The sequence below is a fragment of the Neofelis nebulosa genome, chromosome 3 (genome assembly GCF_028018385.1).
Source record: "Neofelis nebulosa isolate mNeoNeb1 chromosome 3, mNeoNeb1.pri, whole genome shotgun sequence".
NCBI classification, from domain to species: Eukaryota; Metazoa; Chordata; class Mammalia; order Carnivora; family Felidae; genus Neofelis; species Neofelis nebulosa.
In genome coordinates this window covers 74400822-74418411 of record NC_080784.1, presented here as the reverse complement: position 1 = coordinate 74418411, position 17590 = coordinate 74400822, and the positions used below count along the sequence as shown (strand labels likewise).

The following is a 17590-nucleotide window of genomic DNA, read 5'->3' as shown; positions in this document are numbered from 1 at the left end:
AGCAAACCTCGGTCAGCGCTAAAACTCTGGGGGTCGCCCCCGCAATTTATGTCGCCTGCTTCCGCTACTTGGCTAATTTTGTCTGGAAGCATTTAGACGCCTTTGTAGCCTTAACTCCGAAAAGCAATCCCACTTACACTGTCCAGTGAACACTTGTTGAGTCAATATTGCGGAATTGTTTCAATTTGAGAAATTTTGCAAAAGATTTTTAACATATGGCAAAACCCCAAACTTACTCTACGCTGCATAGATGTTGTTTAATCTCTCAAAACTGCGTAATTCTTGGCTATTTCCTAGTTGTCTGCTAATTAATGTGGCATCAACAATGCCGGGGTACAGCTTTCAAAGCTGGTGGAAAAAAGGATGCAATGGAAGACTTGAGCCATTTTTATTTATACACAGCCTGGTGCCCAAGTATTGAGATTTTGTTTTTTCACCCAGGTAAAATGCAATTTTCGATTAATCCTGCCCAATTACTTTTCTGCGTAAAAAGAAACCTTGATGGAGGTAGACATTTGTAAACTTGAATAGACCAGTCTTTCACTGGTCCTGCTTGCTCCTTAACCTACTCAGTTCCACTGATCTTGTCCCCAAAGCACCCCGCATATGCTTTTGAGAGGGGAAAAAATAATCTTATAAAAAGTATAGCGATGTGAAATGATAATCTCATTAGAAATTCACTGATTAAAAAAAGAAACTGATTTTTTTATTCATTAAAAACATTAAGATCATGTTCCTGCTTGAAAATAAAGTCATCTTTGAATTTAAGTAGCAGTTTGGCCTATGAACTGATTTTCTAAAACAGTGTCCACTAGTGGTAGGCCTTGCAAAGAAATATATATGTACTTGGGAAGCTATATCAGATTATAACTTCCCTATAGGTGGCAATAGATATACAAAAGAGTATGATTTTAAAAGGCAGTAAAATTATAGAGATACAAACAAGATTCTAATATAACTATGGCAATATAATAACTGTCTAGTTGGGTCTATTAACATGTTAATCATCCTAGAAAATTTTTATAAACCCAAAGTCTTAAAAATATTGTAATAATTGAGGTAAATTGCACTCGATTATTCTCCTTTTAAAAGGCTCTCTTGAATCTATAGAATTATATTATCCACTTAAAAGTTTTAGATAGATAAATAGAGCCCAGTGACCCCCTTATGTAGCTCATGGATCTATGAATTACGTATGTTGTATATAAATTTTATATTTATATAAAACCTGATTTTTTTTTTCTGGTGAAAGATCTATAGATTTCTTTGGATTCATAAAAGGATTTAGAACCCATGAAAGGTTAAGAATCTGTCCTGGTGGACACCCAGAGATGCCTTATTTGAGCAGTAGGGGTCACTGCTGCTCTTCATAATGATAGGAGCATTATTCCCTAATAAGAATTTTCCCTTATCTTTATAAGGATAGAAGGATTTACCACCTAAATTATTGTGAGTGATTTATTAATGTAAATATGAAGTCTTTGTAAAACCAATAGTACAGATTTTAAGGAAGGCCTCTCTTTATTAACTGATCTTTTTTTTTTTCTTAAATTCACCAATATACAAGATACGTTTATTCTCTTTCAAATACTGTGTCCTTTGTCCTTGAGTAAGTGATAGGAGGTCACATGAATATGGATTTCAGTGTCATTTTCATCAGATTTTTCACTGGAAGTGTTTTCTGGTTTTAATACTCCTAAAAAGATGGATAGTATTTCTTCTTCTCTCAGTTTAGAAGGTTAAATATGTAATCTCTTTCAGACACTACTTTCTTTCCATGCAATATTCTTTAGCCTTGTTTGACTCAAAATGTCCTTTGCCCCATGAATTTCAGATGTGTAATTCTTTACTAATTCAAAAGGCAGGAATGGTGGAAATTATCATGTGTTTTTGAATTTCTAACATCAGAACCAATTAAAAAGAATACTTGGACATTTCTTCAGGAGTTTGATCTTTGTTTATTGCAATGCTAAGAATGAGCCCAAATGCCAAGGTAGTGTTAGCAAGTGATTTCTGGTAACAGAGTTAAGAGGAAAGCTTCTGGGACCACAGGAGACGTTGAGACATTCTTCCAGTTAATGCCTGGAAAGGCCTGGGACATAATGAAGCTGCACTGTCAGTTAGAAATATCTTAGTGAGGGATGTGTGCATGTGACAGAGAGACAGAGAGAGAGAGAGAGAGAGAGAGAGAGAGAGAGAGAGAGAGAAGGGAAGTGTTATTTATCACAATTTCTCCTTCTACTTTGTGAAGTCCCAGCCCATGTCACAAAAACAAGTGTCAAATTGAACATGATAATGACTCATAATTTACTTTTTTGTGTGTTTCTATTTTGCAAAAATGTGTCAGTGTTTATGCTGACACAGAAAAAACAGCAATGTGACATTTCCAGTTTTCTTAGCTGAGTTCATATACTACCATGTTTGATGGTAAGATTTGTTTAATTATCTGTGTTCCCCAATAGACGTATGGGGTGAGTATAGTGTGATATCCACATCACACACCCAGTATCTGGATAACTTGCAATTGGTAGGCCTTCAAAATTTGTTGAAAGATTGAATAAGTGAGGTGTTAAGATTTAGACACTTACGTGTGGGGATGGAAGGCACTGAGACCTCAATTTTGATGTGAGTTGCAGGTATTGAGTCTGTAGAGTAGGAAATTGTGTGTCTCTGGATGTGTATATTATGTGCTCACTCCTGAAAAAATGCTACTATCGCAACAACAATTAATTTAATCTTAGCCCTCTTCTGTGTGTAAGGCAGAGAATTGCTTGTGTCAGGACAGTCTGTATTTCTGTTCATTGTAAATTTTATGAAAATGAATTATTCTCCAATATATTTAGTAAGTTAATGCCACATTTTATCCAGGTTATATAAAAGTTATTTCTGACATTAAATTACAAGATGCTCTTTGAGGGCCGCCTCGGTGGCTCGGTCAGTTAAGCACCCAGTTCTTGGTTTCAACTCAGGTCATGATTTCATGGTTTGTGAGTTCCAGCACTGTGTCAGGTTCTGCAGTGACAGTATGGAGCCTGCTTGGGATTCTCTGTCTCCCTCTCTCTCACTACCCCTCCCCTGCTCTTCCTCTCTCCCTCAATTGGAAAAACTATTAGAAAAATAAGACAATTCAGTAAGAGAGCTGAGTACAAAACAATATTTAAAACTCAATAGCTTCCAGGGCGTCTGGCTGGCTCAGTCGGTAAAGCATGCGACTCATGATCTCGGGGTAAGTTTGAGTCCCACGTTGGGTGTGGAAATTACTTAAAAAAAAAAAATCTTAATGGAAAAAATCAGTATCTTTCATATATGCAGTTAAAAAATATAATGGGGGAAATGATCTTATATATGACAGCAATAAATGCAAAATGTTTAAGACCTAGGAAAATATTTAAGGGGGACATCCCTCCAAAAAGACCTGAAACGATGAAAATGCACAGTTATTCTTAGATTGGAAAAGTCAAAATCATAAATGTCTGTTATGCCATTAATCTAATCCTGAGCACATTTTATTGAAAATATTTTTAATTCAAGAAATAGTTATTAAATAGTGAAATATTTTTTAAATGAATTTTCCTAAAATACTCTGAAATAAAATAAAAACTTTTATTTTCTACAGATTTTATTGCTGGTACTATACACTTAAAGTATAAAAACCTTTAGTGATTTATTGCATTGTTTGAAAACACAGCTTTTCCTTCTAATGTGAAATTTATGCTTAAAAAATAGTCTGATTTCTAAAAATTTGCTCTTAAGTTTCCCTTTGGATTAGCTCAGCAAACTCCAGGAGCCATCTCAGCCTAAGTTACCAAAAGGTAACAGGGGAGTGGGTACTGTTAGAAGGACATCAGGTGTCTCACACATTTGACAGAATAATCAAATGAGCAAGTTTAGAGGTTTTGGTCACGTCTGCTGCCAACATTAGCAGGCTTTCTCTCTCCAGAATGCTGCTATGAATGTGACACCAGGTCCATCAACCTGATTCTTTGCTTATTTCCTCTGAAAATATTACATTGGGGGAGAGAAGCTGATAGGGCTAGCTCAGGGAAGGAGTCCACCACCAGCTCAACCATCTGTGGCTGGAGGATCAGAGCATCACTATACTATCAGGACTACTGGAGCCCTATGTTTTAATGGTCATTCCAGGAGAAGGGAGCATCAGTCTAACAGGTGTCCGTTACAGCCTTGTGGTTTTGAGTCTAAATGTGACAGGAGCAGAAGAGCATCTCTGTCTTTTCTCTAGCTTTTCTTATTGGCACTATGTTAAAGAAGAAAATGTCCTGTTTTCCCCTCTTGCCATGCTCTTTATCAGCTTCCTTCAGAAAAGCAAACTGATTTCTTCCAAGTCAATAGAAAGACTCTCCATAAGACACAGAGCTAGCCCCTACGCTTCTTCCCTGCAGTGTGCTTTCCCATTGCAAATGGCTGACCAATTACAACTGTCATTGGCACACTGGTCTCAAGCTTGCCCATCAAAGCTCTGGTCTAAGTTAGCCTCCAGCTCTTGTTTATTAATTTCTTCTTGAATAGTGGTTCTCAAACTGTAGTTCAGGATAAGAAAAGAAAAATACAGAGACTAAGAGCGATTTGGTATAGTTTCTCAAATGCCATGCCTATTTAGACAAAGATAATCAGTATCTCCTTTCATTCATTTAATCATTTGTTCATTCATACATTCATAAATTTGTTCCACAGTTATTTATAAAATACCTACCATGTGCGAGCTGTGTGATATAAACCATACAGTCATTCAAACAACAGGTTTCAAACCAAAAAGACTTTTCCTTTCGAATCCCTTTTCCGTCTGAAGGAGGTTAGGTCCCTAAGTTACAATTCCCAAAACCTCATCTTACCCTGACTTAGGTTCAGTACATGTTATTACAAGTAGTTCTCATTTTCTGTCTTCGACTGTAGACATAAAGCTTCATGATTAGAGGGCATTTGTCTATCTCATCCACCAAAATATCCTTGCCCCCCAGAAAACTACTTGCCGCACAGTAGGTGCTCTACAAATATTTGATAAACACAAATTGCCTTGTGTTCTGTAGATGGGGCCTGACATGAATTGGAAAGGTATCAATGACAAGTATTTTGACAATCAGTGTCCCCAAGTCAGCCCTTCATGCCAGAGAGCTGCTTGCTGGGCAGGACAGATTATCTGTATTCTCTGTCACTGATTTACTGTCCTTGACTTATGTAATGGTATCAGCTAATAGGAGAACACAGTACTATTGACCTGAAAATATAACTGAACAAATTGTACTCCCTTCCTCTTCCACCAATGGCATCAACACTCTTAAAACTTTAAGTATTTTTATAAGCAGAATGTCTGCAAAACTATTTCTTCTCTTTGAAAATATGGTAATTTACTTTGTAATATCAGGCACTTTAGAGTGTTAGAGTAACTGTACATAACTCAATAGGAAAAATATCTAACAAGAACTAGAATTTTAAAAAGTCTCATAGTTATTATCACTGCATTGGTCATACCTCTCATACCAACATGAATATCCACATCCACACCCATACTTGAGGGTGAAAATAAAGACTAAGAGTGAGTGTGCTAGTCTGAGACCTTATAGTCCCGAGACAATGAGCTGGCCAAAGCAAGAACAAACCAACCAAAAAGCTACTGGTAAATATTTTGTAATGTTTATAGTTTGTTGGGCCATGTAGTATAATGGGCCAGAGCATGGTCTATAGCATCAGACGAACTTGGGTCAAGTCCTGGTACGGTATTTACTACCTGTATGCCTTGGGTGTTTACTTAATCTCTCTGAACCTCAGTTTCATCATCTATAGAACTTAGTAGCTTCAAGAATTAAGTAAAATAAATGATTATCAGGACTTGGCTTCTGAGGCATGTTTCAGTGAATGCTAGTTCAGTCATTCATTCTACAAATTTTTATTGAATTTGTCTATCTTGCTCACAAATGTGTCTCTAGCATACTACCTGTCGCATAGGAAGCTCCCAAGATCTTTTTGTGGAATGAATGTTAAGTCTCTACTTTTATAGAACATATGTTCTAGTAGTTTTCATCCTCCACCTCCTGTTGCTGAGGGCAAGAATACCAGAGGAAAAACAAGTGGGAATTTAAAGGAATTTTCATTTTAATGTTGTACACGATTCTATTATATGCCAGAAGAAACTTAAAAATTAATAAGCTTCTGAAAATTAAATAATGGTTCTGTCACTAGTTTCAGTGCTTGAAAATGAAGTAATAATATGATAATGTTACGTCAAAAGAAAAAAATTGTTTTAGTCTTCCTATCAGATAGTCTTTTCAAATCAGTAAGGATCTGACATCATGAACATAAGACCCTGTCCAGATTATTAAAATGAGAGTTTTCTCAGTTACATTTTAAAGACAAATGTTCTTGCATCTCATTTGAATGAATACATGCATATATTTGCTTTTATGGTTATATGTGTATTCTTCTAAGAAAAATTAAAACTAAGCTAGTCTTAAAATACAGTACTAGTACTAGTACTACTACTCAGTACTAGTACAAGGGACACAAATTTGAAAAAATCCAGTGAAGTAGTTCACTTAATTTAAACTCAATACTGAGCTTCATAAATTTGAGTTAAAAGAAACTTGGGAATGTAACCTATGGGAATGTAACCAAGAGAAGAAAATAATTTAGTGATTCTCGAGCCATTATCAAGAATCGGCTTCCAAGCATGGTTTATAGGTAAGGAATTAAGAGGTACAAACCTGCATATAATTTTTTTAATGTTTATTTATTTTTCAGAGAGAGACAGACAGAATGAGTGGGGGAGGGGCAGACAGAGAGGGAGACACAGAATCTGAGGCAAGCTCCAGTCTCTGAGCTGTCAGCACAGACCCCAACACAGGGCTTGAACTCATGAATCATGAGATCATGACCTGAGCCGAAGTCGGACACTTAACCAACTGAGCCACCAGGGATTCCCTAAACTTGCATTATAAACTAAATAAGTCATGGGGATGAAAAGTACAGCATAGGGAATAGAGTCAGTAATACTGTAATAATGCCTATGGTGACAGGTGATTGCCGTGGTATTTCCTAAGGTATGGAATTGTAGAATCACTGTCATACACCTGAAACTAATATATTTTATGTCAACTATACTTCACCAAAAATATACTCTCCTGATCCAGACCTGGATAACCTACTATCTTTCAAATAAAATCACTTTTCAAATATCTTGAGAATGTTTCACTTTCCATACCCCCCCCCCACACACACACAGAAAATGCCATAAAGCAACACATTTGATGGGATTTGTGTTCTTGACTTTGAGTTCCCCACTGATTCTTGTAAGAATTGCTAATCCTGATTGCAACAAATAAATAGAAAGATAAGAGACTTGGATTTGGTGGCTTACAGAAAATAATGAAAGCAAATGGACCACATTTATTATTTGGGCCGCTATTTGAAATAGATGTATGAAGCCTTCACTAATGGTAAAATAACATTGTTTTTATAAACAATATAATATACTATAAAATATATATAATGTAATATAAAAAATAAAGTGTTAATTATGTATCCAATCACAATAATAACGCTTTGGTTTAGCAATCTTTATTAATTATTTTAACAGTGTTTTGAATTGTGTGAACATTTTAATTTATATTAATAAAGGAAAAAATGTGGGAAGAGGGGAGAGCAAAAATAAAAGATGGTATTTTCTTTTTGATATTTGTTTATCAGAGCATAAGGCATGAGTTCTAATATTCCTAATCTGATTAATGTCTCAAAGAAAGGATAAACACATGGTGATATACTATTATTCTTAATTTATTGGCCTCTTTTAAAACTCAATTGCGTGATTGCTTCAAAGCATAAACATTTGTATACTTTTAGAGAAGTCACAGTTTTAGTGGATTCCTTGCGGGTAGGTCCAAACTTTTTGGTTGGATTAAAAATACTCATTTCTTCACACATTGTTTGTGAGCCTCTGCAGCATGCACATTAATTTACAGGAAAGGTGATACACATCTCTTTCAGGAATGCCCTAATTTTCCCTCGTATTGTCCAATTAAATGAATTGAAATACCCTGGTGTTTCTAAATTCAGCCGACAGAGAATAGTTTTATGACAAGTAAATAAGTCTTGCTGGGAAGATGTTGCTTAAGTGATAAAATGGTTCAGCCAACAGGTGAACCAACAAATTAAATATTAACTAAGGAGGGTAACCATTTCTAAAATCCTACCTAACAAAGGCTTCAGCTATATATAGGATTGAAGATCTCCCAGTTAAGTCCATAAGTAAGGGACAATTTCTTGGAGCTTCTAAAAGTTTAAAACCATGAAGAATCTAATACTGCTACTACTGTGTGCTTTTATTATTAAGTCACAAGCTATTGATTACTATGATGAGGTGACTATTTAAAAATTATTATATTATTACTAATATTAATATAAAATATAACAACATAATCATATGTGAATATTTATCTTAACGAAATTAACATTGATTTTAGTTCTGAAATTGAAGTGGGACCCATTTTATTTAAAGAATGTTACATAGTATTTCTTACATAAAACAAAATAATGATTTCTTGTTTTCTTGTTTATCTATATCTTCCCAGGGAGAAGAAGACAGAGCTGTGGTAAGATTGTTTTTCTCACTTGTTATCCTGAGTACTGTGATTTTCATTTAGTTCTAGCAACACATTATTACAATTATGAGGACAAATCTAAGAATTTTTAAGACTATACAAAAATGAAAAAGCAGTATTTTAAAAGAAAAAAGCTGTGGTAGTTTACTCTTTGGTGAAGGGAAGTAATATATAGCTCCTGAAATTACCGGCAACTTCTGAATGAAAATTATAAATGAATCTAAAAGCAGAATAGACTAAATACAGTGATAGAAAATGAAATGATTGTTTTTTTCAAGTGTGCAAATCTAAGTCATAAGTAGTATTTATTGTTATTACTAATAGTTATGAAACACGTAGCCCAGTATAATTTATTCACTCGTAGAACAGTTTTTCTTTAACTACTATCTCTGCTGTTTTCTTTCTCTTGGTTTGACGATAACAGATATACAGAAATGCATTTAGGGAGATAACTATTTAAAGAATTTTAATTGTGTTCTCAAATGAATTATGATCAAATTTCTTGCGCACAACATAGTATGTCACACTAAAAATAAGAGTAAACTTCAAGGAAGGGATTTGTTTGCAACATTTGTTGAATTTGAAGGGAACCTAAGTTGTTTTAATTATCAAAGTATACAGATAAAGAGATACTTGTCTGGTTAATTGCATTAGCTAAGAAGAATGGAAAGAATGTATAAGAGTAAACTTTTGTAATACCTAGCTAAGCACTTTTACATTTCTACTCATCAGCTAATCCTTACAGAGATAGTTTACTAGTTTAAGCTCCAAAGTGGATTTTCTAGTTTCAGTTATTTCACTGAGTGATCTTCATGAACCCCAATATCCATATAATTTCTTTAAATATTTTTAATTCCTTTTCTCTAGGAAAGCTAGATGGTCAATGCTCTCTCTCCAATGGCACCCTGAAATAGAAAGAAAATATTTTTCTTCTGTTATAATTTGATTTGTAATAAACAGGTGAATCACATTTCATAATATTCCTAGTAGAACAGACCAGCTCTGGGACCTCATGAAATATGTATATTTTCCCCAAATCCTCACATGTTATTATTTTTATTGCAATTACATATACTCAGATACCTATGATGATTATGCAGGGGGATTCGGAGCCAACTTGCCTGGGTTTAAAGCCTAGCACACTCTCACTAAATGTTAAATGCTATTGTAACTTAATGAATAAATGACAGCAAAATTCAAAATAGAGTCATTGCATGACTTCTAGGCTCACTGAATAGCTGGAGAGCTTAGTCTTTTAATCAAATATAGTCACTTGTTAATTTGTAATTAAGCCCCCCAAAGTATAATTGCTGACAAAGACCACATGACAATTTAGTTAATCCAAGCAAACACTTTTATATTGCATTGAATATTTTCCACCTCATTATGTTTTAAGGTAATATTCTTTAAGTTAGCAAATAATTTTAGTCGCATGTCTTGAGAATTATTTTAAATATGAGAAAATTATGATGTTTGATAAAGAAATCATGTAAGAATTTCATGAGAATGGTATAAGAAATAATTTTGTTGATATAAGATAAGGTTAGGGTTGGAATTAGTATAGGAAAAGCCATTTAAACTATAGTATCTACTGTGTGTTTGCAGTAGAAATAATGAGTACTTACTATGTGTCAGGAACTCTTTGGAGGGTGTCAAATGCAATGTCATTTAATCTTTACAATCATCTTAGACAGCAGATACTCTTATTATCCCTATTTTACAGATAAGGAAACTAGAGCACAGAAAAAATAACTTGCCCAAGATTGGGTAGCTAGTAAGTGGTAGGGTCAAGATTTGAACCCCAGCAGTCTGGCTCCAGAAGACCTTAGTCCTCTTCAAACACGTTAGCCTCAAAGATTGTCTGATTACAAATAAGTCCAAAATAAATTTCACTTTTTTAAAAAATCTGTATTACCTCTTAAATATTGTTATATAAGATTTAGGTAAATTGATCGTCTAATTCATAAAAATTGAAAGTGGGAAAATAATTAACAATAATTACAGGAATTTAGTAATCCAAATAGCTTGAGAAAATTCCTCCTGACAGTGTAGATTTCTTACTATTTTATGTATTCCAGTGTATAGGTTTCAGGAATCTGATGTCATCGCTCTTCATAATCTGATGCAGCTTTATTTTAAGACCTCTTTTTAAAAACTCCCTCAGGTATAATACTTTTCACGCAGTTTTTCTATTGTTACCGAAGAGACCAACGACTAACCAGTTGATGGACCTTAAAGAAACCATTAATTATGTGATAACCTAATTTATGAAATGAGAGTATTGGAATCGTTACATCTCAAATCTTTGATAACACTTTACATAATTTCTGCCTGGTTCCGCAAGGGTTTTGTGGATGCCCGTGGTCATCGGCCCCTCGACAAGAAGAGGGAAGAGGCTCCCAGCCTGAGACCTGTCCCACCACCCGTTAGTGGAGGTGGCTATCGGGCTCGACCAGCCAAAACAGTGGCCAGCCAAAAGAAAATAGAAAGAAAAGCCCCTGATGCTGGGGGCTGTCTTCATGCTGACCCAGACCTGGTGAGTGCATCAGTGTTTCTTGTCGGAATGGGTCTCCCATGCAGAGAAAGCCTATGTTCATTACGGTTTCCTAATGTTGCCTTGACCCCCATTATTATCATTATTTTGTTACGTTATTTTGGAAATAACTACAAAACTTACTGGGCCTTGGGATAAGGGCTCCTTTCTAGTCCTCTTTAGTTTGAGCCTGAGATTGTGAATGAGGTACATGGATGTTGTTTTTAGCTTTGTGTTTTGCCCACCTCATTTGTTCAAGTGGTAAAATTTTCACAGCCCTACTTATTTTTTCTGCGGTAAGTACTAATTTTACTCTTCAGAGGACTATGATGATGACTCTAGAATTTCTGGACTTACATAACAGAAAATGAAATTGCAAGTTTTTATACTGGCTCGTGATATTGTTGCGTTTTCACTATGTGGTATTTTCACAAATACCTGTAATCCGAATCCTCTAATGCCTGCCGTTTTCTTTGTTTGCAGGGAGTGTTGTGTCCTACAGGATGTCAGTTGCAAGATACTTTGGTAAAACAGGAAAGACCAATCAGAAAAAGTATAGAGGAGTTAAATAATAATGTGGAGTCTGTGTCCCAGTCCTCTTCTAGCACCTTTCAGTATATAACACTGCTAAAAGACATGTGGAAAAACAGGCAGAAACAAATAAAAGGTAGGTATCCTGTGTTTTATGTTTGATTCTGCTCTAAAATTGGAACTTGTTTGACTGCATGGGAATGCATGATTCTGAGAAGATGAACCTTTCTAGATTAGCTTAAGTAGCAGTCTACTGCTTTCAGTATGAGCCTGAATACCCTCCGGTTCTCACTTAGGCCCCTTTACCTCCCACTTGTCATATAAGCATGATTCAGCACTTATTCTCAGCTATAATCATTTTGTGTAGAAAAAAAAATCTCTGTGAGTCCTTATTTTTATTCTAGAAGAAACTTGTGAATCAGAAGGCAATTTTCAGAGCAAAATTTAGCACCTATAGATTTAATACTTCAGGTTTTGAATACAAAAGGGTAATCTATGGCATACTCAATTGTGTTGCAGGTAATGCTACCAGATCTTTGAATCTTGAGATCTGAATGCTCTTGAGTGCTTGAGATCTGAATCTTGAGTGCTCTTGGCTGGGTGGTAGGAATAAGCTAGTGAGTAAGACTGGTGTAGGCATTTCAATGAGTAGCTTATCTAAATTTGGGCATTTTTCAAAGGTATCATGACATTCCTCTTGTAAATTTCAAGGCTCTAGTGTACTTTTGTGAGATGGATAAGTAAATCAAGGGTATCCAATCCATATGATGTTGAACTTCTGAGATGGAAGGTCTAAATACTGCTTTCTCCTTTTTTCCTCACCAGAGAAATAAAGAACCTATTGGATTCATTATTAGGCAGAATCTTTAGCTTATACCTAAGGTAAATTACTAATACAGCAACTAGACTTTATGTTAATTTGTATGTCATGGGCCAAATAATTTCCCCTAAGTACAACTGCATATCATGATTTCCTGACAGTAGCTCTGCAGCTATTAGTTTATTCTCAGAAAATTGAAATTACAACTGTATGGATGAATACACCTAGCTTTTTTATCAGAAGAAAATGCTCATCACTCCTACATAATTTCATTTTTCCAGAAAATGAAAATGCAATAAATGAGTACTCCTCAGAGCTGGAAAAGCACCGACTGTATATAGATGAGACTGTGAACAGCAATATCCCAATCAACCTTCGTGTGCTCCGTTCAATCCTGGAAAACTTGAGAAGCAAAATACAAAAATTAGAATCGGATGTCTCAGCTCAGATGGAATACTGCCGCACCCCATGTACAGTCAGTTGCAATATTCCTGTGGTGTCTGGCAAAGGTAACTAATTAATAAACATATTTCTAGAAAGTTCCAGAAGAACAAACACTCTAAAAATATGAGGTAACTTTAAAAAGCTTAGAGGCTTTTCCCCAACAAATCCTAATGACGTTAGAGCACATCATGAGGATATCCCTACCGTGCTGTGTTCAGACATAGCCTAATGTATTCGCCAATTTTTGATGAACAGGTTGTAGTGCAATGATGGTGGTAGCTCCACTTGACTAATGCACGTGCTTGCTTGGATAGATGGAAGAATGTAGGTGGATGTGGGTGTTTCTCCTTACCAATGTGTTCTGGAAGGTTCTGTATGTCCTAGGACAAAGAAGGTGGAGAAGGGCTTTTCTCATTCCCTAGAACTCAAAACTGATGTTTCAAAGATGATTCAATTTCTACAACTTCTTCTCAAATGTCTGAAATAAAGCATTCCTCAGTAGCTTATGTAATCAGTTATCTTACACAATTGATGACTAAAGACCAAGAAATTATGTTGTAGTTCCCTGAATATAGTATGTTATCTTATGTTTGCAGAATGTGAGGAAATCATCAGGAACGGAGGTGAAACATCTGAAATGTATCTCATTCAGCCTCACAGTTCTATCACACCATACAGAGTATACTGTGACATGACCACAGAGAATGGAGGTAAGTATTTGATGATGGTTGACCTATCATGCTGTAATTATTTTGATGCCATAGAATGCCAAGAAATAAAACCTAGCTTGACATAACTAACAATGATCCATTTGATTTGGAATTCATCCTGATATTTTAAAGGTTATAAAATATCTATGATTCACAATTTGGAGTGAGATAAAGCATTTGCAGTCTCCAAAGACTTTAAGTTTTCCATTCATATTTATTTCCTTATTGTACACATTTTGAAGCACTAAACATAGCTGGGCATAAAATAAATTAAATAGATGAGGAATTTAGACATTCTCCTCAAAGTGAGATTGTTGTCGGTTAATAGATGCTATTTTTGTTTCTTTCAACCAAAGGATGGACAGTAATTCAGAATCGTCAAGATGGTAGTGTTGACTTTGGCAGGAAATGGGATCCATATAAACAAGGATTTGGAAATATTGCAACTAATGCAGATGGGAAAAAATACTGTGGTGTACCAGGTAAAACTGGGAGTACAAAATAAAATCATCCTTGGGTAAAAAAATTTTTTTTTCATTACAAAAAAACATGGCTTTGGGAGTCTGTTTTTGGGAGTTTTAGGAGGTTAAGAAGAGTTTACAAAAAGAATGTGAAAGTTAAAGATAAGGGAAGAAAAAGTTTTTATTTTATTTTTGTTAAATGTTTATTTATTTTCAAAGAGAGAGAGTGTGTGTGACTGCACAAGCACCCATACACACACACATCGCACACACACATGTCAGGGAGGGGCAGAGAGAGGGAGAGAGAATTCCAAGCAGGCTCCCCACTGTGAGCCCAGAGCCTGCCTGACCCGGGGCTCAATCTCACGACCTGAGCCTAATTCAAGAGTCAGACGCTTAACCAACTGAGTCACCCAGGCACCCCGAAAGGCAGTTTTTCATTTCCAAACGTTTTATTTCTATTGAGGCTTTACTCTATTTTTCCTTTAGGTGAGTATTGGCTCGGAAATGATAAAATTAGCCAGCTTACCAACATGGGTCCCACAGAACTTTTGATTGAAATGGAGGACTGGAAAGGAGATAAGGTGAAGGCACTCTATGGAGGATTCACCGTACAGAATGAGGCCAACAAATACCAGCTCTCAGTGAACAAATATAAGGGAACAGCTGGCAATGCCCTCATAGAAGGAGCCTCTCAACTGGTGGGAGAGAACCAGACCATGACCATTCACAACAGCATGTACTTCAGCACGTACGACAGGGACAATGATGGCTGGTATGTATTGTGTTTTTCCCTCCTGCTTTAAAAGCCACTATGGATGTTGTTATTAGAGTCATTAATGATAGCTCATGTTATTAACAGCTGTCATTTCTTGGGCCCCTACCGTGTGTTAGCCACTGTACGAAGCTCTTTATATATCACTCTAAGACATTTCCACTATCAGGTTGCTATTATTATTCTCACTTTACAGATGAAGTGCAGAGAGATTAAGTAATTGACTGAAAGTTATACAACCATAAAATATGGAACTGGAACGAGAGCACATTCCCTTTACATAGTGAGCATTTAGATAAATTTCTGTATCTATATATTCTCAAGTGTATATTGAAACCTCCATTTTGTTTTCCAGGGTTCTCTAACACTGAGGCGGCTGAAAGCTGTCATGTCAGTTTAAAGAAACAAATACAGATGGACTTGTCACATAGGCCCAGTTCTCTCCCTTTCTTGTTGTAGGGCAGGGAAGACATTTTGCGTGCTAGTGTGACTTTGCTTACAGAACCAGCGTATAACTTGAAGGATCACTGTACGCAGCACTCTTCTGAGGGCACTTTGCAAAGAATTTACTTGACGGCACCGCAGTTCTAATAACCCCAAACATTTTCTTTCAGGATAACTGCAGATCCCAAAAAACAGTGTTCTAAAGAGGATGGTGGCGGATGGTGGTATAATAGATGCCACGCAGCCAATCCAAATGGCCGATATTACTGGGGTGGACATTACAGCTGGGACATGGCGAAACACGGCACAGATGATGGAGTTGTATGGATGAACTGGAAGGGGTCCTGGTATTCAATGAAGAAGATGTCTATGAAGATCAGACCCTTCTTCCCACAGCAATAACCCCCAAAACATAGATTTTTATTCTTCTATATGTAATAACATTTTTGTATATTATGCCATTGGAATATGCTTTCACACATTATATCCCTCTAAAACTATCAAAAGGTCGTGAGTGTGACTTTTTGGGAAAAAGTATTTAGGCTAAATGACATTAAAAATAGCACACGAGTTATTTTCGTATTCTTCCTTTGTATTTCTCACCGAGGAGTAACTAAAACAGTAATTGTGAACACTGTTCATAATTTCAATTTCAGTTGCGGAAAGTTTCGAATTAGGAAGAGGAATTTTCTATCCTTGTTGTAGAAAAGGTATTAGGCAAACTAAAAAGTTATGTTCAAAAGCCCACTTTAATACTCTTTGTTTATATAAGATCCGTCACAAAAAAAAACTTTCAAAAAGACTTATTAGTTAAACTAGTCATTGTTGCAAATAAATTATTCTTACTTTGTAATCCACATGATCAATGAGTTAGGCTTTGAACCTGGAAGAAAAGAGAAGCAATCACAACTTTGAGCAGCTAGCAAACTGGCACTGAACACATGAAGATTCAAAATCTCACTCTGCACCATGGGAAAACCACTACGCTGCCCCTTAGCTAGACTTTGGGATCAGAGATCCCAAGAGGACAATGAGGGTCTGATATTCATCAATTGGTTTTTGGGAGGAAGAGTGGGGTAGGAAGCAGCAGTTGCCTATTGTCCCTGGAAATTATGCCTACTGACATCAATTGGATGTTTGTTTTTTTCCATGATAACACCGGAACTAAAGTAGAAGTGGGTTTTGTGTTCTTTCTACTTCTTCCCAAGAAATGAGTATATCAACTCAATACTGCCTTTATCCTCTGTTCTCCCATCATTTCACTGCCCTGGGCAACCCTATGCCCCTAGACTCTCCTTCCCTAACGTAGCATCATTGCCGCTGATTTTCACAGAAACTTATTGTCCCATAGCTCAGCCTCTTAACCTTTGCATCTAAGCAGAGGTTATTAATTTTTTATCACAGAAATGCTGTCCCTGTTTTGATTCCTCATCAAATCCAATTTCAACTTTTACCTGGTTTCCCTGCCATAGGTTCTGTCTCACCCCTACCTGTACTCTATCTGTTACTCTGCCATCACATAGAGTGTCCTAAAATAGGAAATTCTGACCAAGTTACCTCCCTGCTTAATGTCAGCTTTGTGTAATCTAAATGTTAAAATCCAAATTCCTTGATTTGGGGTGAAAATGGTTTGCTACTTGGTCCCAGCACCTTCTCCTGCCCCCTTCACTGCACATCTACATTCTTGTCACAGTGAATTTTCCACCATTCCAGAGAAGGTCAGGCCCTTTTATATTATGCTGCCATTATTAATAGCATTTTTCTCCCAACGCTATCTGACAATTTACTGTTCATTTTTTAAACCTCACTTTAACTGCAATTTCTGTTTTATATACCTTTCTCTTTTACTAATCATGAGCTCTTATTCACCTTTGATTCCAGAATCACCAGCCTGTCAGAAAGCACGATTTTCATAAATTCATAAATCGTGGATGACTAAATCCACTGATTATCAAGATCTTGGATAACCCTCCCCCCACTTTTTCGTATAGAACCCATTTTCTAATAAAGTCACATGCAGAAACTTCACATGGGAAATATTTGAAAGTAGAATTTAAAAATAAATTTTTAACGTTTATTTTTATTTTGAAAGAGATAGAAAGAGCAAGCTGGGGAGGAGCTGACAAAAAGGGAGACTGAATACCAAGCAGGCTCCCTGCTGTCGGCTTAGAGCCCGATGCAGGACTCGAACTCACAAACCCTGACACCATGACCTGAGCTGAAATTGAGTCAGATGTTTAACTGACTGAGCCACTCAAGTGCC

The 17590-nt window shown here is 36.1% G+C and overlaps 1 protein-coding gene across 1 annotated transcript; it reads left to right on the top strand.

Annotated features, from left to right (window-relative positions):
- Positions 1–8272: 8272 nt before the first annotated feature.
- On the top strand, positions 8273–15901 carry FGB (fibrinogen beta chain). Its single transcript, XM_058721108.1, has 9 exons — positions 8273–8368; positions 8580–8600; positions 10954–11145; positions 11626–11809; positions 12775–13002; positions 13534–13647; positions 14004–14129; positions 14598–14883; positions 15498–15901. The coding sequence occupies exons 1-9, from the start codon at positions 8297–8299 to the stop codon at positions 15727–15729; spliced, it is 1455 nt and encodes a 484-aa protein (XP_058577091.1). The 5' UTR covers positions 8273–8296; the 3' UTR covers positions 15730–15901.
- The last annotated feature ends 1689 nt before the right edge of the window (positions 15902–17590 follow it).